At 38.7% G+C, this 25427-nt stretch overlaps 1 protein-coding gene across 2 annotated transcripts in view; it reads right to left on the bottom strand.

The window, feature by feature from the left end:
• Pde6c (phosphodiesterase 6C, cGMP-specific, cone, alpha prime) overlaps positions 1 to 25427 on the bottom strand; it is a 49909-nt gene that overhangs the window by 4782 nt on the left and 19700 nt on the right. For both annotated transcript variants that reach the window (XM_005407518.2, XM_005407519.1), the window contains exons 9-18: positions 23353 to 23502; positions 22622 to 22765; positions 21596 to 21664; positions 17355 to 17501; positions 17018 to 17125; positions 16403 to 16512; positions 10467 to 10554; positions 2488 to 2588; positions 705 to 812; positions 557 to 620 (exon numbers count right to left, since the gene is read on the bottom strand). In XM_005407518.2, coding sequence (XP_005407575.1) covers positions 557 to 620; positions 705 to 812; positions 2488 to 2588; positions 10467 to 10554; positions 16403 to 16512; positions 17018 to 17125; positions 17355 to 17501; positions 21596 to 21664; positions 22622 to 22765; positions 23353 to 23502 — 1089 coding nt within the window. The remainder of the gene's footprint in view (positions 1 to 556; positions 621 to 704; positions 813 to 2487; positions 2589 to 10466; positions 10555 to 16402; positions 16513 to 17017; positions 17126 to 17354; positions 17502 to 21595; positions 21665 to 22621; positions 22766 to 23352; positions 23503 to 25427) is intronic.

Raw genomic sequence — 25427 nt, 5'->3', positions numbered from 1 at the left:
GAGCAAAGCCAGCCACAGCAGAGGAGAGCACAAGTGATTCATCCTGGTCCTGTTCCGATGTAGCACATCTATTAAAACACTCAGGCATTCTCTGAATAATTTTGCATAATTTTTACACCCTATTCAATGGTAAGGGATTCTTCCCAGAAAGCTGTGTTTTTGTCTTCTTCCCTCCTCTCCCTCCCTTCTTTCCTTCATTTTCATTTCGAGGAATTGAATCTAGGGTTTTGGCACTGAGCTACATCCCTTCCCCCTTTTTGAGACAGGGTTTGCTAAGTCACTAAGTTGCGCAGACTGGTCTTAAACTTCTAATCCTCTTGCCTCAGCTTCTGAGAGTGCTTGGATCACAGGCATGTGCCACAAGAAAGCATTTTACTTCCACTTTCCAATGTTTTGCCTTATTCTAGGGCCTAATCAACTGACCTATTGTCTCACTGACACTTATGATTTTTCAGAATACAGTTCTGAAGTCACCAGAGATCTTCACGTGGACTTTTGCATGAGATTTAGGCAGCATCTCAGAGTATGGCAGAAAAGAAAGTGCAACTAGACTTGCCTGGCTTTGTACCTCCCAGGGTTTGGTTATAGCAGATAGGTCACATGCGGTCATCATCATTGCCCTTAGGAAACAAAGAAAAATTAAAGTAGAAAGAGATACAAAAGATGTTGTTTTTGCAAAAAGAGAAACAATACAGAGTACTCACATGATAACCTCTTTTTTGGTTGGATCAATGGTTACATATTTGATGGCCTCCTCTTCAGTTTCCATTTGTTCACAGGCATCAACAATTTTTTGAAACATGGTTCTCTTCCTAGAAAAGACACAGCGGTGCTACAATTTTCTCATACAAAAGCAGAGGGAAAATATCTTAGCTATGTGCCTTTCATATTTCACGTTCCCACTTTGCTTTGGCACCTAGCAATTGAGGCTGGGTGATAAGGAAGCAGCCAGTGACTAGCTTTGGAATGGGAAAGGCTCGAGGCAGAAAAAGCACGAAGTACAATGGGGCAAACACAAATAAGTTTTAATGTATTAAAACTAAAAATTACAAATTAGAAAGGAGACTATAATACAAACATAAAGGCCACAGACTGATAAAATCGCAGCACATATAACCAGCAAAAATTTAGAACCCAAAATAATGGATGCTTAATCTCACCAATAATCAGGAAAATACGCATTTGAACAACAAGATACCATCTCATAGTCAATAGTTTAACAAAATAAGCTTTTAATGTGCAGGTATTACATATGTGGGGTCACAAGAACTTTATTCACTCCTGGTGGAAGGTAAGTTGGTACAACTACAAAACTACAGTTTTGCAAAGAGGTACAGCATTTACCAAATGCAGCATTCTCATCTGCATTTGTGTACCTTAGATGCACAAGCATATAAAATGTAGCACTGATGAATAACTGGAAACAGTTTAAACATCCATGCCTAGAGGAATGGGTAGGATAATTTTGATATATTTAACAGCTGAGTAGTCCATACAGTTGAAACACAGGAATTGGCCTTCCACTTACTAGGAAGGGTAAACCTTTCAAATATAATGTCGCATGAAAAAAGCAAATTTCAGAAAGGTAGGTATAGATAGTATGATATATACAAAAATTAAAAACACACTTGACAGTGCCATATAAAAAATACAAGTGGAAAAGATGAATACACATCAACATTAGATGGTGATATCTTTGGGAGAAGGGAAAGAAATTCCTTGGTAGGATAGAGACAGTACCTTAGTCTCATCACTCACTTTTTTTTTCCACCTTAAAGAATGAGATCAGAGGGAAATGCAGCAAAATTGAACATTGATTAAACCTGGGTATGGATACTTGTCTTTATATCTTAACTATTTAATAGCTATTTTTTTTATTAAGGATCAGAAACGCATAATTTGCCAATGCTCAAGTAATTGAATATTTGTACCTATTAATTATCTCACCTTGTTCTAATCATTATTCACCAAGCAACTTTACATTTCACTTACAAGAAAATGTGTGAATACCTGAAGTATCTGGCCTCCTTGGTAATATCATTATTAGGCAGACACATAACTTAGTCTGTGAATTTGATCCATGTGCATCAGAATCACCAAGATCATTCAGCTTCCAGGCACTGGCAGGATCAAATTTCTGAGCTTGAAACCACATACCACATTTTGGACCAGGGTATACAACCAAGAAAAAAGCCACCATATGAGGTTCTTGACATGACTTTTCTCACAATGCACAAATGAATTTCTTAATTTAAATTTCTTCTGAGAACAAGCTATGCAACATGAGGGGCTTAAATTTCTAAATATGTTTCCTGATGTCTAGTAAATTCATTGTCACCTGGAGGATATTCTCATTGATATTCTGAAAGGAAAACAAACTTGTGTGCATATGTGTGAATAAATGCCTTTTAACCTTAATGCAGCAGATAATTCATGGAAGCAGAAGCACACAGACATGAGGGTTTCTGTTTTACAGTTAATACGTACTTGAAATATAAAGCCAGGTCAGTTGCTATTATTGCGACCTCCAATAGATGAATAACTGTTTCAAACTGCCGCTTATTTAGGTTCTGGAAGATGTTTAAACTCTGTAAGATGAAAATAAATCTACAATAAAGTGCAATAATTAATTTACCTTTGGTTCAAAAAACAAACCAACCAAACTATGCCCTAGGCCTTCCAACACTTACTTGTTTTCAGTTTTTATACCAAACCCTTCTACTTAGAGCAAAGCAATTTAAACTATAAACTAGAATTAGCAAATATGAAGGTAATCAGTTCCTAAGATTAAACAATATGTTTTTGCAATAAATATTAGTGATTTCTACCAGAAGCATTAAAAATTTGCTTGTATGAATTGAGGCAGTTTAAGAAACAATTTCTGGGAGGTACGAGTAATAGAAGTCTTTCAGAAACTGCAAATTACTAGTACTCATGAATGTGTAGAAAATAATGAAGCTCTTCCATGTAGCTCTTTCAGCACATTCCTGCAGTAATATTTTACAGAGGCTTAACTAGACCTTTCTTCAAAGAGTTTATTAATAATTAATAGTTCCCTCCCATATTTGTTAGCTTCATTTTTTAGTGTCCTGGGAAATCAGAATATAAAACTGGGAATGGTTGTTAAAAGCCCTGATATTCCAAACAGACCGTTTTAGTCATATTGGCCAAAGAACAGAGGTGATGAAATTGATAGTGCCAAAACAAAGCAAAACTGCACTGGAAGAAAGAGGAGATAGTTTGTTAACCTGTCTAAACATAGAAGTAGCACAGTGTAGCATAAAATACTGGACTAAACAGTTCTTATTACCTACCAGATTTAAGTGCTTTATGAATACTCTTAATGTCCTTACAATAAGCCATGGTATAGAGAGGTTGAATAACTTGCTTAGGTTAAACAGACAGAACGGAAGTTGTACCTGGGTGCATGCAGCACACCTACAGAGTTTGTGCTCTGTCTCTACACTACACTATCTCTCACCAAGGAGCTGAGGCTCAGTTCCTGGTTTTGCCACTTGATAGTTGTATGGTCCTGGACACTGCCTTTAACTTCTGTGTTTTGTTTTCTCAAATGGAGTTGATAACAGATACTCTGCCTAACTGCCTAGGACTAAGTCAGTGCTTACTAAAGATAGATCTGTGAAGCACTGAGTCAGATGAAGTCACGGAATGCATTTCAAAAATCCAATTGCTGTCAAATTGATTACTGCCCTGTCAGTATTATAGTTATATAAAGTAGGTTAGAACAGAGCTACAAACCCCAAACCAAACATGGCTCTCAGTCATTGTCAGTGATTGAAGTATTAGAATGCAACTAAACAAGTCCTTATTTATATACTGTGCTATGCAAAATGCAAATCTTCACTCATATCATCTTTTCTATAACACCTTCTGAAACAAAAAAAATAGTATTTTATGAAGCATATATAAATAAAGGAAGAAAAACTGTGAATTGCTTTGTTAATACAATAAGTTAATGACAGCAACTACAGTTAGCCTTAAGATTGATTCAAGCCATGGTCGTGGAACCCTCCAAATTACAATAAATGAAAAGGATGAATTGTCTGGATCAAACCAATTTCTTACTTGGTTCACAGCAATCCCTTGGAGCATATAAATCCAGAATCTCAAACAAACTTGGTTCAAGTTATTTCACCCTGGTCTATATTGGCCAGAGAAGCAAAGGGAAGTGGGGCATTGACACTTAATCCCTTTTACCTGCCTGGGTGTTAAACTTGATCTCATCTAAAAGGCCAAGAAGCTGGGCATGGTGGCGCAGGCTTGTAATCCCAGCACTTGGGAGGCTGAGGCGGGAGGATCACTGCGAGTTTGAGGCCAGCCTGGGCTACAAAGTTTAATTCAAGGCCAGCCTGAACTGCATAGTGAAACTCTGTCTCAAAAAGGAAAAAAAAAAAGTCCAAGAAGCGATTGTCTTTAGATGGACGGTGGCCGTCCCTTTGGACTGATGGTTACCTAGTGGCCATCGTTTACGTGAGTCAATATCTTCATGTATTCGCTGATGTACATTGTTATGATCCCAAAATAAGATGCATCACAGGATTATTCAGCCACATACTTTGCAGATTTGTAACTTTTTCGCTTCTTTGGTACTGAGGATTGAGCTCAGTGCCTCACAGATGCTAAGCAAATGCACTACCACTAGGCTATATCCTTGGCCTTTCAATAATATTTAAAACTAGTCTTGATTTCTGTACTAAGAAAAAAAAAAATGGGCGTGAAGGCAGCTGGGAACGCATGAAAATGCCTTAAATTTTTAGGCACATCGGTAGTTATAGCACATGAAATCATTTTAAAAAGCCACATAGACTGATGAATACAAAGAAACAACCCTTTAGGACAGAAACATCCTTTCCTCTACCAAACGTCATTTGTGCAGAGTACATAATCGACAACCACTGAACAAACCAATCAATATTTATTATGCAACAGCTATTCTAGTGCATATTGCTTATATTAGTAAACATGGACACCTGTTGCTATTGGGTAAATACACATGTGTGTGCAAGGAAAAGCTACTTAGAGAGGCAGAGAAATAATACAGTGTTGCGCTCCATTTAAGTCATGTCTTTTTCCCGTCCAAAACAGCTGGTTTCCATCAAGCAAAAATGGTCTATATTCAACTTTTCAGTACTGCTTCCTTTGTATGTAATGTAAGGCACCTAAATTTTATTCTTTCTCCTCTCACTCATTTTCATGTTCATCTAAAATCATCAAGTCTTCAAATTTAAAAACATTTTCTCAATCTTACATTCTTTTATATTTGAATTTTTTTAACCCAAGGTTCTTAAAAGCTTCTAATTGTGTTTAAGTTTGTGGACATAAATTCATATAAAACATCTTGTTTCTGTTTTTGGATTGGTTGCTAGAATGCTCTTGACCAAATTTTGGCCGATGTCTAATAAATGTTTGTATATCACTGCGTACATTTTGGGTCTATTTGGGGTTTAGCTAATTTTTCTTATTTCTCCATTAGCTTTTATTTTCTTTATCTTTCATATTGTATGTATTTTGGGAAAATCCATTAAACACTTTTGGAACATATTTGGGACTAAACATACACATAAAACTTTTTTATTATTGGTTTAAAATAAGAAAAACACTCAGTGATGCTTTAATTAGAACAAGAGATCTCAGGATGTGCACCACACACAGCCTGGGGAAGACTGTCCCTCCCGGCGTGTGTGACACCACATACAGCAGCAGATGAGGAGGGAGAAAGCTGCACCAGCACATTTGCACTGACTCCCACTACTGGGTCTCCTAGGCCGAAGAGAAGCCCATAGGGAAGCAGACAGCGATGACCAGACCCCCACACAGAGAGGCCTGGAGATCACAAGCTTTGCACATGTGAGCCTTGCCAACTTCTGAAAAATCAAAATTAAAGAGGTGTGTTCCCCAGACAAGAGAAACAGCATTGGTGAGAGATTATTTAAGACAAGAAAGTGTCAGCTAAGGATTTTCCCAGCTCATTTCTGCCTTTCCCTGACAGGATTCCAGCAGATGTCTGGCTCTATTCAAGGATAAGTAATTTCCAAAAAGGAACCATTTGTATAAAGACCACACAACATGAAATAAGCTATAGATTTGGAGCAATTCCAACCAAAATACCCACAAGTCTGAATACATGTGTTTGTCTGTAAACTGACAAATTGATTCTACAATTCACATGGAAATGCAAAAGTTCAAAGGGTACTAGACTCATAAAAGCTGAATTAAGAACAAACAACAGGGGAAATTATAAAGCAAAATATAAATTTTATAAATATATATCATAACAAATATGAAACAGAGGTGAAAATGTGGGAATAGTATAAATATCCTATTTGCTTTGTATTTCATAGCAGGAAGTTAACAGCATAAAGTTAAAAGTATAGTTTACAAGTAAATGCTTAAATGCTATAGATTTCTCGTAAGTTTTCATAATCATTTTAGACGAGTCTTTAAGAATTAAAAATTCATGATAATGATACAATTATGTAAAATTCTGCAAGTCCTTCCATTTCAAAATATCTTCTGTTAAACTTAAGTAAATTGTTTAATGCTTTTATTATTTATTTATGTATTTATTTATTCATTCATTCATTTTGTAGTTTAGGAATTGAACCCAGCCCTTAACCTAGGCAACTGCTCTACTACTGAGCCATAGCCTCAGCTATTGGCTTTATTTTAAGATAAATAAAATTCTACTGAGCAATGAAAAGGAATGAATCACTGACATGGGCAAACCTTAAAATTATTATTCTGAATGAATGAAGCCAGCACAAAAGAATGCTTCCAGTGTAGCTGCGCTTAGCAGAATCTAGCAAATACAAACAAATCAGAACATTTCAGTGGTTGTCTGGGGCTGGGGTGGGGAGGGGCGTGCACTGTAAGGGCACAAGCGATTGCCATTGGGGTGACAGAAATATGTTTTCCCAGGTGTACAACACGGTAAAACCTCCTGGAATTAGGATGCAGTCAGGCATGTGGTGCACTTGAGAAGCTGAGGCAGAAGGATCTCTGCAGGTTCAAGGCCCACCTGAGGTATAGAGTGAGTTCGAGTCCAGCCTGGACTACATGGAAGGCTCCTGTCTCAGACCCTCCACAATAAATAAATACATACATAAATAAATAGATGCAGTACGCATATATGACTTTGTGATGTTGATTGAAAAACATAGCTCTGACTCCAAAAATAGCTCATACTATGATCTCATTTTCCAAAAAGCTTTGTCTCCACGCTGTCTGTGGATATTCACAGGCTGACTGCAGTGAAGTTCTCAGAATGTTAATGAAATTCTATTGCTGGGTGGGAGGATTTAAAGCCTCATTCTTACTATATTTGTCTCTGAAATTTCCCTATTACTTGAATTTTTTAATGGGTAAATGAAATTACTACAACAATCTTAAGTCATCAATTTTAAAATATGTAAGTGTGCAGTGTTCCATTTTTCCCTCGGAGCGTTGTGTTTGAAATGAAAGAAGTGCACCCAAGTAAGACGGGGGCCGTCCCGGTTCCTTTCCAGCCAAGCCAGCGCCTGCGTGCCCAGCTGGTCTCAAGAGCTCAACAGAGAGAGGGGCTATTTTTGTTTTTCTCTCTTAAAATGCTAGTAAAATATGAATTCCTTGTAGCACACCAAAACAGATGGAAATGGTTTGAATTCATTCCGCTTGGGGAGTGCAGGTGAGTGGGAGCCGGAAAAAGCACTGGCAGTTCTAATCTTCAGTGCAGTGCCTGCAGTCGCCCACAGGAAAAACATGTTCTTGTTTCACGAGTGATTGTATACAAAGTATTCAATTTTTCTTCACTATTTCTTTGAATAACATGAGACAGACTGATAGGGTATGTAAGAAAAAGCACAAATGTAAATGATATGATTTGTAAGTAGATGTCCTAAATCATAACAACATTCTATCATTTATGCTGAGCAATTTGTTTATAATATGAAAATTAAAATGTCTGAATAATGTCCACAAATGCCAAAATTACTGGATAAATCCCAAAGATTTCCATTATTTAAAAATATTTAGTGAGTGATTTTCTTCATGGAATAAAAGAACTACATTGTCCCCTCAAAATACACAAACCATATCTGGTCGCTAAAAATGTCTTCTTTAATGTTCAATTTGCTCATAAACAGTCTGTGACTGCATTACCTAGCAACTCTATTGACAAGGCTTTAAATGTCTGCAATTAACAGGCCAGCTGTATTGTAGAGAAGTCCTTGAAAAGATGGTATGGATTACTGAGAAGCAATATTCCTTTTTAGAAAAAATAACAAGTCTTTGTATGGCCATCAAAGCCAGTTTAGACTACAGTGTAAATAACATTAAAAAATTAAGATGGAAAACTGTACCTCTGTTGTAAACTGTTTTAGTCCAGAAGGGAAAACATAAATACTGGGAGCCTTCCTGTGTTAAACATTTAGTTATTTTGCTGCAGTTTTTAATTGTATGTTGTTTCCATAAGTATGTGTATAATTAAATGGTAGGCTACATTTGATGCTACCTCACTGTGGAGCTACAGACACAGTAGCGTGTAAAACAAATTCTTAGAAACCAAAGATTCTTCTATAAGCAAATTGTCAATGACAACAAGTTAGGCAATGAAAATTTTTTCTTCCCTTTCTGAATTACTTTCAGTCCTACTCTTTTTAATCATCCTAAAGCAGATATTATCTATATTGTGAATTCTGCTGTTGGAAATTCTGTCTGCACATCAGAATGGAAGTCTGGTTCAAATGCAGATTTCCAGCCCCGACTCTAAGGCACCTGCTCAGTAAATGGGAAATGAAACCCTGGATCTGTGGTTTTAAAAGCCCTCTTCTCCTTGATAAACTGATGACTGTGAAGAAGTTGGTCTGGGTACCTATGTCTGAGGACTGGTGTCTTGGAGTCAAACAGATGCTATGGCTTGAATACGGTTTGTTCCCTCTAAAATTCATGTTGAAATATGATTCTCAAAGTGAGGGTTTTGAGTGATGGTTAGATCTTTAAGAAGGGGTTAGATAGATCATTAACAGGGACTAATGCCTATCCAAGAGTGGGTTGATTCTCACAAGCAGGTTGCTAAAAAAAAAAAAGGTTGCTTTTAAACACTCTTACGTTTTGTGTTTTCTGCACACACACCTCTGCTTTCCACTTTAGGGCCCTACCAGAAGCTGAGAAGATGTCACTGCTTGATATTGGGCTTCCTGGCCTCCAGATCCATAACCCTAAATAAACCTCTATGCTTTAAAAATTATCCAGTCTCAGGTATTTTGTTACAGTAACAGAAAACAGAGTAAGACTCAAGGTTAGTGCTTTGCCAAGGGCATTGCTGATTGAGAAATGCTACAACAGGGTTAGCATGGACATTGTGTTGGGTCCTCATCAACCACACTTATTAAAACTGCTCAAGTTATTTTTTTCTTTCTACTTTTCTTCCCAGTTATTCTGCCTCACAAGATGTTCCCACTTGGCTGTGTGGACCATCTTGGCTTTTCCTTAATTAGAAGAATTTAATGTTATCTGTAGAGTTGAACATATTTCTGTATATGCCCTGAGACTCCAGACGATGTATTTATCCTAATTAGCATGTAATTCTAAACAAGTTCTCCACCTGTGACAAGACAGTATTCCCCTCAATGCTGGTTTGGAACTTTCTTAAGAAAATGTAACTAAGGGGCTGGGGATTTAGCTCAGCGGCAAAGCGCCTGCCTGTCAAGCGCAAGGTCGTGAGTTCGGTTCCTGGTACCGGAGAAAAACCAAAAAAAAAAACAAAAACAAAAAAGAAAATGCAACTAGATTACATCCATGATTTATACACATGCCTCTATATACTCCCTAAATAAAACTGATAAAGAAGAATGACCACCCCCTGTAGACTGTCAGTAGTGTACAATATTTTTCAGTTGTAATGAATTCAACAAGTTTAAAGCCACTTCCTGCCTAAAGCCATCTCTGACCTTTTTGTCTTCTCCAGTGAATGTGGTCTCTCCCTTTGGGACTCCAGAGCATGACCCAGTGCCTCTCTGATGGCAGGGGTCCACTTCTGTCTTATACCCTGACTCATCCTCATCTCCACTACCAAAGCCTGACTTTCTCTGAAGTACACACCATACTCAATAGTGTATTATTCTCCATAATGAAGAAGAAAGTCAGTGGTCACATAGCCTCTTTTCCCTGTTACATTTATTTACATATGCTTCAGAGTTCACCGAGCCCTTTCACATCCACTATATGCTTTTCATTCTTTTCCCAGTGGACTCACAGAGGTTCTATGACTCTCTGTGGCCACCTTTTTCCAAGCTTCTTCTAGCTTGGCAGTTTAAAAATACTGTAATCTAGTAACTTCTGTAAATCAACTTAGATAAGGGTATAAATGTCCAATGCTGTAACCCAGGGCTTCTCCATTTCCAAGCATTTTCTATGGATGAGTGCTCTGATCGGAACCCACAAGGTACCCAAGAAAAAGGCTCACATACCTCATCCTGCAAGAGTGTCTTACTGTACTCCAGGTGGTGCCTCTCCAAAATAGAAGTCCCATGAAGCTTGGCTAGTGGAGATATGGATCTAGGAGAGAAAGGATGTACTATGACTTCAGCTGTTTAGAGATTACTCATAGTCCATACAATATAGAATCTTTACTATCTCAGAATTCTTGTTTCATGTCCCATTTCCCTCCCTATCCAGGTCTTTGAAAATGGTCAAGAATTATATGGAAATGTTTTTTAGATATAAAGGTGAGAATATATTATTTTTAGGATAAAAATACAATTTATTGAATGCATGAATGATTGTTTACTCTAGGAAGTTTGATTCATCCTTAAGTTCCCTGAGGTTTTTTATGGTGGTGGATTATGACTTACAAGAGATGTAGCAAACCTATGGAAGTCCATACATTATTTCATAGAGAATGTTCATTAAGAATTCCCAGGAATGAGAAGAAAATTACTATAAAGTAATATTTCATTCCTCCCCCAAGATAGTGAGAAAAATGTAAACTTTCCCATATGTTAATTGGTTAAATTATAGCTTTATGTGAGTGGGGACCTCACCCTGTGACACCCTGATTTTCTTCAAAGCCTCCTGTCCCAGAAAGAGAAAGCTACACTGAAAATATAAAGGAAGATAAAATAAAAAATAGAAAGAGGGTAAGGCCAAAGGTCTACACGTGGGAAGAATTTGTCATGGAAATAGGGACTAAATAATTTTAAGGAAAGAAGAACTCAGAAACACAGAAACGTAGATGACAGCCTTAGAAAAGTTTCATTTTACGTAATAGAGGGCAGAACCATAAGGAGTGGAGGACTCATTGGCTGGGTGTGAGAACCCAAACACACAGGTTAAGGAAAAATTAGATCATGTCTGATGAATATAATAATTGATCATTAATAAATATGTGAATACTTGCTGTGTGTCAGCATGGGAGGTTTTCAAAAAATGAATCAAATTTAATTCCAGTTAAAAGAGAGTATAATATTTAATTCTTTTAGGTCTAAAACAATACTTGATTATCATTTTAACAAATCTTTGAATACTTACCCTTGTGTCAGCATTGGATATTTTTAAAAAATGAATCAAGTTTAATTCTAGTTAGAAGGGAATGAAATACTTCATTCTTTTTAAGTTTAAAAACATTAGTCAAATATGTAATTGGGAAGCTAGATATTTTCCCGGTCTCAAAATAATGCTTAACATATTACTTATTACTCACAAAGGAGAAAATATTCCTTTACATAAAGAGAGTTTGTGGAATCTCCTATTAATAGTTTAACATAACTTCATAGCTAATGGATAAAATGATACCATGGCCTCCAGTGGGGTGTACTGAGAAAGATACAGACCATCTAAAGAAAGTTTCTGCAAAAAATGTTCACCCTGAATTTAATAATCAAGAAACAATTGGATAAATCCAAACAGAGGGACATTCTGCAGAGTAATTGGCCCAGACTCTTCAAAAACATCAGTGTCTTGAATGATGCAAAAAGCTTCAGGAACTACTCCAGACTAGAGGAGACAAAAGATAGTTGGCAGCAAAATGCAATGTATGCGGCCAAGGGTACAGCTCAGTGGCACAGTGCCTGCCTGGTAAGCGCCAGGTCCTGAGTTTGATTCCCGGTACAAAAAAAGCAAAAACAACTTCAAGTGTGATCCTTGATTAAATGCTGAATCAAAGGGGGAAAACAGATTTAAAAGTCATTATTGGGGTAACGGGAAAAGCTTAAGAAAATACTCTATGTTGGATAATAGTACTGCATCAGTGTGAAATCCCCTGAAAGCAGCCATTAAACTGTGTTTGTGTGGATGTGCATCCACTGATTCTATGGAAGAATATGTTGAAGTATTTAGGAATGAAATGTCCTGATGCCTGCAACTGCCTCACGTATAGTTCCATAAAAAGAGTTACACACACACACACACACACACACACACACACACATTCATATGTTTGTGTGTAGGGAGAAAGAATAAATTTAGTAAGGTTTTCCTAGAAAAAAAATTTTCAGAGACATTATTAAAGATTTCAATGTGATCTGGAGGGAAAACAGGAAAGCACAACCATTATTAATAATGTTCGAGGGGCTGGGGATTTAGCTCAGCGGCAAAAGCGCCTGCCTGGCAAGCGCAAGGTCGTGAGTTCGGTTCCCGGTACCGGAGAAAAACCAAAAAAAAATAATAAAATAATGTTCGAAAAAATAGTGTTCTAGGGGCTGGGGATTTAGCTCACCGGCAAAGCGCCTGCCTGGCAAGCGCAGGTCGTGAGTTCGGTTCCCGGTACTGGAGAAAACAAAACAAAACAAAACAAAAAAAGTGTTCTATATTTAGAATTCTGGCAACAGTAGGCTTGAAAGGTTGAAAATAGTTTAGACAGGCACTGCTGAAGCATTCAGCAGGGAAAGAAACAGAGGAAAGAACCTCAAGCAAGAGAGGCGATGGTGTGATTTCATTATTTAACTTAGCAGGTTTTCCTAACTTTCCAAGAATAACTTTTTGAGCAAGGGATGGGGGTAGTGCAAAAATATTCAGGGGTCTTTTAATCCAGACAGTAACACCCCAATTTCCTGCTGGAATTTGAGAATGTGTGTGTCACAGGGAGTCACGCGGAGAAGGAAGCTGAAGGCTACATACAAGCAAATTTTATCTTAAAACTTAAGTAGTGGAAAATGGTGCAATTTATGGATGAGAAAACAGATTCATTTCATTCTCTGAAGTAGTTTAAACCAATGGCTTCTGAGGACTCAGAGAATAATCACTAGGAACACCAGGAAAGGCGTGGAAAGAGCAAACACCAAGGCTGTGTTCTGACCACTTCTGCGATAGCAGTCCCAGAGCAGCCTGCGTCTGGGCTTCAACAACGTGCCTGACAGGGCGCTTCTTCAGCCTTCGCTGTGATTTGGAATATTAGATGCATCTGTTCAGTGTTCCCTCAAATAGCTGGAAAGCAGAGCCCAAAGAGTGCTGCTTTGTTGATTGACACCTGGAAGCAGGTTTCCAGCCCCGTGTCCCAGAGCTCAGCCTTTGCACACTTACCAGCCGGCTGGGATAAACACTGACAGAAACAGTGATTATCTAATTTTCAGATAATAAAAAACCCTAATTATTTACTGGCTGATAGACTGTAATTTAAATGGAGATTTTGACTAAGAGTAGAATAAAGCATAAAAAGTATGAGGATGAAATTTAATTAGGATTAAATATGAAATACTTTAAGCCATGTCTGGATTATTGTGACAAATTCTAAGGCCCATATTTAAAGGATGGCACAGAAACACTGGAATGGGTTCAGAGAAGAGTGATGAAATCATATGATAGAAACTGTTACTTAAAAGTAGTTTAAAACAGCTTCAACTTGGAAAAGAGAATATTTTGGGAAGATAGAAATGATTATTCCATTTAACATATGAAATACCTTACATAGGCTATTGCCTATGTAAAAGAAATTATACCTATTCTAGGAGATCCAGTGATCTGAAATATGAGAAACAAACTGAAGAGACCAATTTCAGTTCAGTATCATGGGGAAAGTGTGGCTATTAGAATTGCCCCAAAATACAACTCTCTGCCTTGGGACAAAGTGGACTCTGCACTATGGAAAAGAATTGAATATAGCCTAGCGGAGACAGAGGAAGGTGTCCCTGGGAAGAAAGGCTTACATGGGATGGAAGAGATGAATTCTAAAATTCTTAAATTCTAAAATACTAAAATTCTAAAATACTTTAAGCAATAGTTTTTTTCTGGTAACTGTATTTCTCTAGTGTAAGATAAAGAAGAAAGAAATAATAAAGAAATCTACAAATATAAAATCAGGATACAGAAAACAAATTGGCTAGAAAAATAAAGAGATCACAAGAACTTGAGGGAATAATACAAATTTGAAATTGGCAAAGGTTGTAGGCTGTTGTGAGAGGGCACAGTTTAAGACTGGAGGGTAGGGGTGGAAGCCAGAATGGAGGAAGTCGGACGTTTGGAGACAAGTAATCTGACCAAGGCCACAAGGTTTAGCCCGGAAACAGGGTCAACTGTGTTCCAAGTGCTCCAGGTCACTTTACGGATGACCTCCTTGGTACCATTCACATGAGAAGAATAATGCAAACTTTCTATTAACTGCATTTGCCAATACATTCGAGGGTTCCTAACATAATATGGATACATAAAGAAACTCAGCAAGGATGGTTACTGAAGGACACTGCAAAAACGAAGATCCCAGGATCGTGGTGGAGCTGCCGGAAGTAGACCGTGCTAAGGTTGAAGAAGACAGACCTATTCCAGTTTGCAGCCAGGAAGCCTTCCCATCACCTTTACATGCATGATCTTATTTAATCTTTACATTAATAAAGTTAATTTAAAAAGACCAGTTTATAAAGAAGAAATGGCTTACAAACACTACTGAGTCCACGGGGTCAGGCCAGTGCAGAGGTGCGGGGTGTGGCTGGTTGTATCCTTCCTGCAAATCTGGAGTAGACATCACACCTGATCCACCTTCTTCCTGTCAGTGAAGTCAAGTTTGAGTTTGTTTCCTCAATGGTAAAAAAGAGGAATAATAGTACCTCTCATGTGAAGGTGTTGTGAAGTTGAAATGAGGTAATGTTACTAACTTGCTCTCCAGCATACAAGAGATGCTCAATAAATATTATTTTCTTTGGAACTGAATTGGCTGATGCACTGCTGATTGGGAGAGAGGAAGAGAACTCCAGTGACTATCAAGATACTTATTTTAAGAGGACAGAGTGGCCAGTGTGGGCTGGATTCTCTAGAGATGAAGACATCCGTTGCGCAAGTCTCAGTGGGTACTGTTTTTAAGACAAAGCCTAATAGGTAATTGTTGAAGGCAAGAAGTCACTGTGTACAAAGTGCTTTTAATTCATTGAATACATTTTTCTTGAGCAACTACTATGTAGGTGTTGCATCTCTTATTTCATTTGCTTCTCATCAGAATCTTTGAGAGGTCAATATTATGCCCAGTTCATAGCAAAAAAATTAATTTTAAATAGAGACTAAGGAAGTAGTTGGACTCCACAAACCCCATAGTCCAAAAAAAGCCTTTTATCTTCAAAACAGCTTCATTGCCTCTGGAGAGGGGTAAGCATGTGTCAGAGGTGAGGATGAAGTGTGGCTAAGGCAGAGCAAACACCTTCAAAAACACTCTCAGTGGGCTGGGCTGGCTATGAGCACTGCTGATGAATTTTAAAGAATACCAGTGACATCATAATAGACATAACAATACCTAATATGGTTAAGAGCTAAGAGTCTATAATTTCAAGGGCTTTATACACACCATCTAATTTAAACTTCGCAATAGGTTTACAAGTTAGATTCTGATAATGTAGTTCCTGTATTTTAGGTAAAGTAATTGAGCCTTAGAAAGTTTAAATAACTTGTGAGCCCAAATCTTTCTGACCTTGATCTGACACTCTTTATTATTCAACTTATTTTCTTGGGGCAAGAGAGTATGGTAGCATTGATATTAGGATGGAAAACCAGCAAAAAGAGAGTTTGGCAGAAGCCAGAGGGCCAGAGAGGGGAGGGTAGTGAATCCAGGAAGAAGGGCTCTCTAGCTTGAGCTGGAATGACCCCCAGGGAACACTAGTGTAAGCCTAGGGTTAATACACCTTAGCATTTGAATTCAATACCCTGATTAAGCAAAGTTGTAAGAAGAAAAAGTAAAGCCATATACAAATGAGTCAGAGCCCATTTGGAAATGGAAACAAAAAGGAAAAAGGATGCAGGCACCTAGGGAGAAGGAGCAGGTGTTATCATAAGGGTTGATGCTTGCTTAGGAGGGAACAGAATGTGGCTCTCAAATCTCCAAACATGGTGAGGAAGAATCCATTAGGTTAAGGGACAGAAAAGGTTTTCCTCCTCTGCGCATGGTCAGACATTACCAGTACATGTCTATACTGCTGTCACATTCACTTACTTCATTTGGTACAAATTATTGGTGCCTCTGTGGTCAATATCATGGCAGAAGGCAGCAGCAACCATAGCAAAAGCTTCAAGATCTGTGTAGTATTTCTTTAGTCTTCCTGTCTAAAAATATAGAGTGATACATATTTACATGGGTTAATGGACATCTGTCCTAAGTACAGCAAGACCTACGTGCAGTGGAGAAAGGGACCTATCAGACTTTTACAGCAAGTGGGCTTTATTTCTTGTGAATTCTGTAGCATTTTGTGCAATTCCAAAACCTAGCAAGTGATAGAATTTTTCTTTAAGAGGTAAATAGATGAACATCTGGGTGATAATTCAAGTGCCTAGGGATGCCCACGTCCTGGGCATTATCTGTGAGGGGTGGGGATTGTGCTTGTGAATTTTAAAATGACAGATATGGAGGGCTGGGGATTTAGCTCAGCGGCAAAGTGCCTGCCTGGCAAGCGCAAGGTCGTGAGTTCAGTTCCTGGTACTGGAGAAAAACCAAAACCAAAAAAAAAAAAAAAAAAATGACAGATATGGAATGATGGGCCATATCTGTTTGTCACCATGCTCAAATGGGAAATGTGCAGGTGTTCGGTGATTTCCGGCACACCATACTTACCATCAGCAAGGTGAACATGGTCTGCCCCACGTTGAATCCATGCCGCCAGTTGTGGTAAGTGACGGAGCGGTACCCTTTCCTCACTGTGTACATCCACCTGGTAAGAACCTGTTACCCAAGGACAACACCATTCAGACTTTGGAATGGAGCGCTAAAGGTTAGAAGTCTGTGACAATCTTATCTAAAAAGATGTGTTGGCCTTATTGACAGAGTTTAAGCTGATGTATTTACAAAGTTAATTTAAAATCCAAACTGAGTTAATCTTTTGAACCACAGAAAATATTTGAGAGGTACAACAACAGAATCAAATAGTATTTTAAATGAAATACCATCTGACCTCCACAGGTACTTTGAATTTCTCCACCACATTTATTTCAAAAAACAGTCGTAGTCCACATTTAACCAATTCGTGCTCAGTAATGGGAAAGTCACTGAAGTGGAATTCATATAGGTCTACTGCCTTTGGGTCTGGCAAATCCTCTTTCTATTGAAAAAATAGATTATTTCAGATTATTTTCACTTTTTTTTCCTTTACAGTCACCTACCCAACATTGAAGTAAAAATTATGATAAAAGAATATCACAGGCAAGTTATTGAATCAATATATGCCAGATATAGACTTATATAGTTTGAATAGATTAGCCTCAAAACAAACATACAAAATTATCCCCATTTTACAGGTAGTAAAGTTGAGATTCAGCCATATTTTTTTTTCTTTTTTTTTTGGTTTTTCTCCAGTACTGGGAACTGAACTCACGACCTTGCGCTTGCCAGGCAGGCGCTTTGCCGCTGAGCTAAATCCCCAGCCCGAGATTCAGCCATATTAAAAAAGCTTTCTCAATGATGGAATTCAATTCAAAATTCAGGGGCTGAGGATTTAGCTCAGCGGCACAGCGTCTGCCTAGCAAGCTTGAGGTCGTGAGTTCGATTCCTGGTACTGGAAAAAAACAAAACAAAACAAAAAACATAAAATAAAATTTGAAATTCAATTCCAGTAGCTGTCTTCTTTCTCTAATGCAAAATAAAATGTTTAGTCATAGCACTTAACCCGTTTTTAATGCTCAACTTCTCCTTTTTCCTATTCAAGGAATATTCATTAAATAGTTGGTGATGGTTTAATTCTCTTGTATTTTCTCCATTTGCTCAGTGATGGTTTCCTATACTTTTCACTAGACTATGAGCTCCACAAGCGCAGGGATCATGCTTTCATTTGGTGCCCTATCCCATAACCCACATTGCCTGTGCTATAAAGGTGCTCTGTAAATGTTTGCTGAATGAATAAATGCCCCACCATATATAGGAATGCTTTTAAATATGCATTTTAGCCTACAACTCATTAAGACTTAGGAGCTTGTGAAAAACTAGTGATCAAGGCACATGAGCATTGATGTGACTTGGTGGATAAAAATACGGATTTTGCTGTTAAAAAGATTAATTTATTGAAATAGTTATAAAATGCAGACCAGGGAAAGGTGAGAGCTTAGAATCATCAGAGAGCACAGCGTTGAGTTCTTTGTGCTATGAGAGAAATGGAATGGCTGAGGACAGGCCGGCCTGTTATGAATTCAAGGAGGAGGCTCCAGATGGGCTTGTGTTAAGTTGAACTGGTAGAAGGAAGGAGAGGTTTTCATGGAGGGAAAGAAGCACTAAAAGCCAAGAGCAAGCTACAGCTTTGGGTCTACCAGACAGACCTTCAGGGACGGCTCAGTCCAAAGCCACTCTTGTTGGTAAGCTTACAGCCTCCCAGGAAGCACTTCATCTTCTATACACATTTCAGTACTCAGTGGTACATGCCTGCCTTCAGCAAAATGGTGGCTTCTGGTCCCCTCGTTCCTGTGCCTGGGTAGACCCCTCATCCCCTGCCCCTTCCTCAGGGAGGCTCCCAGCTCAGCTTAACACAGCCCACCTGCTCCCAGAAGGGTTTCGTGAACTCTGATTGGGTTATTTTCCAGATCCCAGAACTCAAGCTGGTCACAGTCTTACACCGCACCTATGCCAGGCCTCCCAGGTGGCTTTTGTCACTTCTCACTGCCACTCCAACCACTTTCAGCCCCTCAGGTTTCCCTGAGCTAACACACTGTCTGACATGTGTCTCATCTGTGCTGTGCTCCAATCTGCACACTCCATCATTAGCCCCCACCTGGCAGGTGCCTGCTTTCCCTCCAGGCCCCAAGTCTGTCATCTTACCTCTGTGGCTCCATCATCTTCTGAGCATACGTCAGGCTTTGGCCTTCCTGATCCCTTGTGCTCATCTTCTGTGACCACATCTGAGTAGGGCAGTGACACTGCTTATGTTTTTCTCTTCCTAATCCACAAGTAGCTTCTTGAACCAGGTCATAATATCTTTTGCCCTAGACACCTAACACTGTTCCTTGTAGTATGGTGTTTCAATAATTAATGAACAAAGAAACTGAACAAAGAATGTATGAATGAGGTGCTTCACTAAGAATTCCTCTGCAACTCTTCTATGGTTGGAGAAATGTTAGCTGTAGGGCCTCCATGAGCACCCAAGTATCCTAGAGAGCAGGAAGGCATCAATCACCTCCTCTACCTGTGTCAGATCACTGCTATTCTGGTTCTTCCCAGTGCAGACTGGAACCCTTGTCATACCTAGAAAAGAAAGCTGGCCCTCCTGAGCCTACAGTTAAAGGGTACCCCTGGAGAAAGAATTAGGGTGAGCAGAGATGTACAAATAGCATACATTTGAGAAAAGATGCCAGTATAATTCTGGAGAGCTCTTCTGCTGTACTTGTTTAAATTTCTAAAGCTTATGAAGCAATGATTTAGAATTAGCTCAGAATAGATTTTATTTTCAAAATATGCTGTTTTCGGGGCTGGGGATTTAGCTCAGCGGCAAAAGCGCCTGCCTGGCAAGTGCAAGGTCGTGAGTTCGGTTCCCGGTACCGGAGAAAAACCAAAACCAAAAAAAAACAAAAAAAAAAAAACAAAATATGCTGTTTTCGGTAAGTCTACAGTACTTTGCCCAATTTACTGCTTCTTCCACATAAGATCCTTCTTCCTCTACAAAGGGAGCTAGAAAATATGTAGTGTCACACTCATCAGCACAATCTTATTTCACAAGAAGATGCATATCTGAGGACAGGTGAGGAGGAAGCATCCTCTTCCCAGCCAGGTATGAGAGACGGCACTCAGAGGCTGAGCCCAGGAAAAGGGCAGAAAGAGAAGGGACCTCAGGTGACACAAAAACATGGAAGGGGTGAGGAACTGATCCCTCAACAGGGGTCAAAGGCCAGTGGTCTATGTCAGGAGAGCAAAAGGCCAGTATGGGAGGCAGAGTGCATAAAAATTGGAAGGGGACGGGTAATTCAGTGTGACTTCAGTTAGAGAGAACCCTTGTATCATGAATTGGAGAGAGGCAGTGGCAAACAAGATTAAGTGGATAACAGGAAATTAAATGTGATATTATTTCAATTTCAATCATACAGAATTAGGTCTCTCAAATCTTGGTAAATCTCTCAGGAGTCCATGAGATTGCAGAATAGCCCCCCTCTAGAAGCAGGGGTTCCATCCCAATAGTAAGGGAAAAAGACACCCACTACAAAATCTGAAATCAGCCTTCTTCATCTACCAGAAGAAAATCTAATCAATCCTCTTTGTGGAAAGAGAATAGCACTCAGACCCCCACAAGTTTTTATTTATAAATTTAAAAATTATGAAGCAGGTTTTAGTACAGGATCAAATGACTGAAACCCTTGTGAAAAAAACAAGCAATAACACTCAGCCTCAAAGTGAGTCAGGTATTAAGAGGAGTACTTTAAAATAATTACTAAATTTGTAATGATCACAAATTTTTAAAAATAGAAAGAGAAGTAAATAAAGTGATAAGTTTAAGCACAGAATTCAAACTTTAAAAAATAATCAAACATACCTTCCAGAACAGAAATATACCTTCGAGACCATCTCTAACATTAAAAACCTATTGAGTGTGTTTAACTATAGACTGTACGCAGCAAAAGACAAGACCAGTGGACAGGAAGAGAAGTTCATTTCAATCAGAAATAATAGAAGTGACCTACTGACCACAACCAGGAAGCAATGAGTCTCTTCAAACTCCAGCAAAGAAGCTGGAGATGGCAGGTGGTCACTGCGCCTTGCAGCGGCCTATGTTCTAGTGTCACTGTGGCATGTCCTCGGGCAGCCATGGCACAATCTAAAACTACTAACATAAACTATGCTGTGACGTCCCTAGATTCTGTGCCTGAGGTCCCTCTGCAGAGGCCTAGTTTAGCTATGATTCTAAGTTGTGTCTGTAAACTTAACTGTAGGGAGCACAGACGAAAGAAAAGCAGTAAACCAATAGATCAGTCTTTAGCAAAGATCGCTTGTCTTTTTGGTTCCAAAATGTGTCAAGATAAGGGACACACAACATTTACTTGAAAACTGAAAATACATGTTCTAATATATTTTATTGAAAAGGCATCAGAGGGGCTGGGGATTTAGCTCAGCGGCAAAGCGCCTGCCTGGCAAGAGCAAGGTCGTAAGTTCGGTTCCCGGTACCGGAGAAAAACCAAAAAAAAAAAAAAAAAAGAAAAGGCATCAGAGATAGAAGGCACTTACCAAAATTGTGACAAGCTGTTTTTCTTCACAGTCTTCAATCACATCTATATTTAACTTCTCTTTAAATTTCTAAAATGTAAAAGCAACTGAGGTATGAAATGCCTATGGAGGTTCTGATTCTTCTATCATTAAAATCAGTTAAGATATATTTAAAATGTGCTGTAAAAACTTCCATAACAAATACACAGTCTATATACAAAGACCTTATTATGAACAGCTGTGTCCAAGAAATAATCTAATAGTATTGATTTCTCTAGGCTCCCAAAGTGTAATAGCCATAGTAAAAAGAAGAAGAAAAAGAGGTGTAGATGTGTAAGAAAGAGAAGAAAAATGAGCGGCTTACATCTGTTTTGCTAATAGCTGATAGCAATTTCCCATGATTCCTCCACACCTCCTCTTTAACATCTCAAACACTCAAATCCAGTACCTTTTATCTCCCAATCTTCCCACTCAGCAAAACCAAAACCAATCAAAACAAAAACCTTCCACAAAATTACACACATTCCAAAAGCTGGAAAATGCAAGGGATAGAGATACTGGGTATGTGATCATTTCTCTTCCTTTTGTGGTGATTAGAAGAACACTTAGCAAAAACCCACCAGCTCCTCCTACATCCATGATGTTGGTCTTGATCATGTGACTTCCTTTGATAAATGGTAATTTAAGTGACTGCGATGTGAGCAAAGGTTAGAAGTATGCTTGCACAGTTTGGCTTCCTTTTCTGCACTTTTGTCACCAGTGTGAGAACAGCATGTATCAGGCAGTGGTTAACCAGTCCACAAACGATAAAAGACGCACATAGAAATCCAGCTTCACAGCTTAGAGGCACACTCAGTCAAGGTAAAAGAAAACTTTTCCATGTACACTGGGCCATCAAGCTCCTCCTCCCACCTCTGCTTCTCTGTCTTCCCTCCCTTATCTCAAGCTAAACCTCTTCTTCTTTGTCAGGTTCCTGGGTAATTAGGGGGTTCCCAGAAGCTAACATTCACAGCACCCAATGTCCAAAAGCCTGAATTCTCCACTTACCAATATAGACTTAACTTCATCAGCAGTTGCCTTGGTCTGGCTCATAAGCATTTCCTGAGCAATGTCTTTTCTGTTTTCTAGCTTATTCATTTTCTCATAGGTATCAGTATTTAGAAGAGACCATCCAAGAAATTGTGTGAGAGTCTGAAATGTATAAAAGGTGATTTAGTTTCTCTACAGTTGGAGGAAAATTGACTTTGGGGCACAATTTTCATGCCTTCCTATCAGTCAGCCCAGTTCTCTATTTTAACAAAGACCCCAGTTCTTTATTTTAATATAAGAAAAAACCATGTGAGCTTATTATCCTAGGTGATAAACTTTGCTAAGTTCTTGCTTTTCAAAGTACCATGCACCAGGAATCATCTATTGCAGGGGAGAAATTAGAAATAATAGTAGAATAAAGCAGGACCTAAAAGTTAGACAGAGAGCTAAATGAGATGAGAATGAGAATGAGAGGGAACAGTAAGGAGGAAGGAAAGAGGACAGAAATAATTTTCCCTGTTTTTCTAGGATCAGAAAGCATTTGAGTTAGGCTGCATTTCAAACTAATAAAAAATGCTGCAGTTTAAAAAGTCAGGAAATAGAAATGACACAACAGCATTTTGGTTACAACTATGTGTGACTCATGTCTTAATTGCTCTTCAAAATATCATTTTAGATAACAAATAATTATGCATCCTCCATTATTTCATGAATTTCACTTACCTCCATTATTTTATTATTATACTTACCTCAGTAATGTGTTCATCATGCTCATCAAAGGGTTTTCCATCCTTCCTATTGTAAAATGTTGCCACTCCCACAATATCTTCTTTCTTGTTGACAATAGGCAGGGACAAGACATTTTTAATGACCCAACCAGTTTCATCTACAGGTCCTTTCTACAAACAATAAGGAAATAACTTAGTTTACTTCATTTTTTTTGCTTTTTAATTTGAAATAGTTATAGATTCTTAGGGTGTTGCAAAAAATGTATGGAAAAGTCCCATGTACGCAGCCTCAGCAAATTGGTGGGAGGGATAGCAAGTAAGAAGAAAGGACATGTGGGGATGGGAATAGTAAAGATGACAGCTTGGGCCTTTTGGTGAATTACATGAAGTAGAAAGGGGAGAAATGAGCCCTCAAGTCCTGTAGCCAAGTCCAAGCAGAAAGTCATTGCCTTACTCCATTTTCTGGGGCTGTAATAGAACAGACAGGGTAAATTAGGAAGAAAAGTACATTTACAGTTCTCATAGTTATGGAGGCTGGGAAGTCCAAGATCATGGCATCTCCATCTGGGCAGGGCCTTCTTGCTCCCTCACAATATGGTGAAGAGCATCATGTGATGAGAAGGCAAGAGAGCAAGAGATGGGCTTGGGACTCTTTCTTTTTCTTATAATGCCACTAAATGTGATCTTAGAGACAGCACTCTCATTACCTAATCTAACCTCAAGGACCTCTTGAAGACCCATCAACTATGAATTTGGGGATCCAGTTTCCAACACGTGAACTTTTAGGGACACATTCAAAGCCACAACAGCTGTGATGGTAGAGTGAAAGGGGTCAGCCAGGTCAGCAAACACAGGGCAGCTGGTTTGGGGGATTGTCTGTGGTGACCAGAGGTGGATTCTTTAGGAACTGAGTCTCTGAGTGTTAGGGGAGAAAGATAAAAAGCAGGGACCCAATAAAAATGTTTTCTTGAGGTACTTGGTCCATCCCCCTAAAGGGCAGCCAGTGTGGGAAGGGCCCAGAACTCAGCAACCAGCTTGGCCAGAGGAACCCAGATGCCTGACCCACACCCCTACACTATGGGAAAGGCAGCCAGCATGGGAAACACCTGGGACTTGGCAACCTACTCAACCAGAGGAACCCAGGGTAAATCCACTCAAACAAGGGGAAACACTATGCATACAAACTCCTAATTCAAGATTTGTTCTGTTATATAACTATAGACTTTTCTCCTATGGTCTAAAGTACAAAATCAATATTACCCCAGTTTGTCAATTTTGAAATTTTGCTTGATGCTACCATTATTGCTAATTGTACTATTGTAGCAAGTATGTCGTATCTGTTGTAATCACTTGTTCTTTCTTGGGTAACAATATTGGGAAGCTCTAAGGTAGTAACCTCACCAGAGCCCTACTCTTAAACACTGAGGACAGAGCCAAACAGAAACCAACATCTCACTCTCAATTAACTGGGAAGGCAGGATCTTGGGACAGACACAAACTAAGACTCCCTGACACACAGAAGATATCTGTGAAGAACAGGCTTTTCCTAGAGAGGCCTTGATAATAGTGATATAAATACCTACTACCAAAATTCACAAGGATTATCACAGAAATCAAAATAAAAAAATTTTTTTTGAAATAGAAAATGTCAAGATGCAGGATCAAAATGCAATCTGAGACCTCCAGCCCACCCAGAAGTCCAGGAGATATCAACATATAAGACATTGGAAGTCACACCTGAAATTTCTGAAACGATAGCAACTAAAGTAAAGAAACAACTCCAAGAGGCTATAGATGAACTCAGATCAGAAATAATCTTTCAGGTGAAAAAGAAATGGTAACTATAACAAAACAATTGCTCAGCATACATACAGAAGACATAGATTAAAAAAATAGAGGAGTACAGAAAAATGATGGAAACCTTGAATGAACAATATAGGAAAGACTTATAATACATGAAACAGATTCGAAGAGATATCCAGGAAATTAAAAATCCATCAAAACCTGGCAAAACTGCTTGCACAAAACTTAGGATAGACTGTCAGACCTTAAAGACATCATTACAGCTAGCTACCAGGAAAGGAAAGTTCTCTTAA

This window comes from Chinchilla lanigera, unplaced genomic scaffold, assembly GCF_000276665.1.
Source record: "Chinchilla lanigera isolate Chin_1 unplaced genomic scaffold, ChiLan1.0 scaffold00106, whole genome shotgun sequence".
In the NCBI taxonomy this organism is placed as follows: domain Eukaryota; kingdom Metazoa; phylum Chordata; class Mammalia; order Rodentia; family Chinchillidae; genus Chinchilla; species Chinchilla lanigera.
The sequence above is the reverse complement of the archived record's forward strand: the minus strand, read 5'-3'. Positions and strand labels throughout refer to the sequence as shown.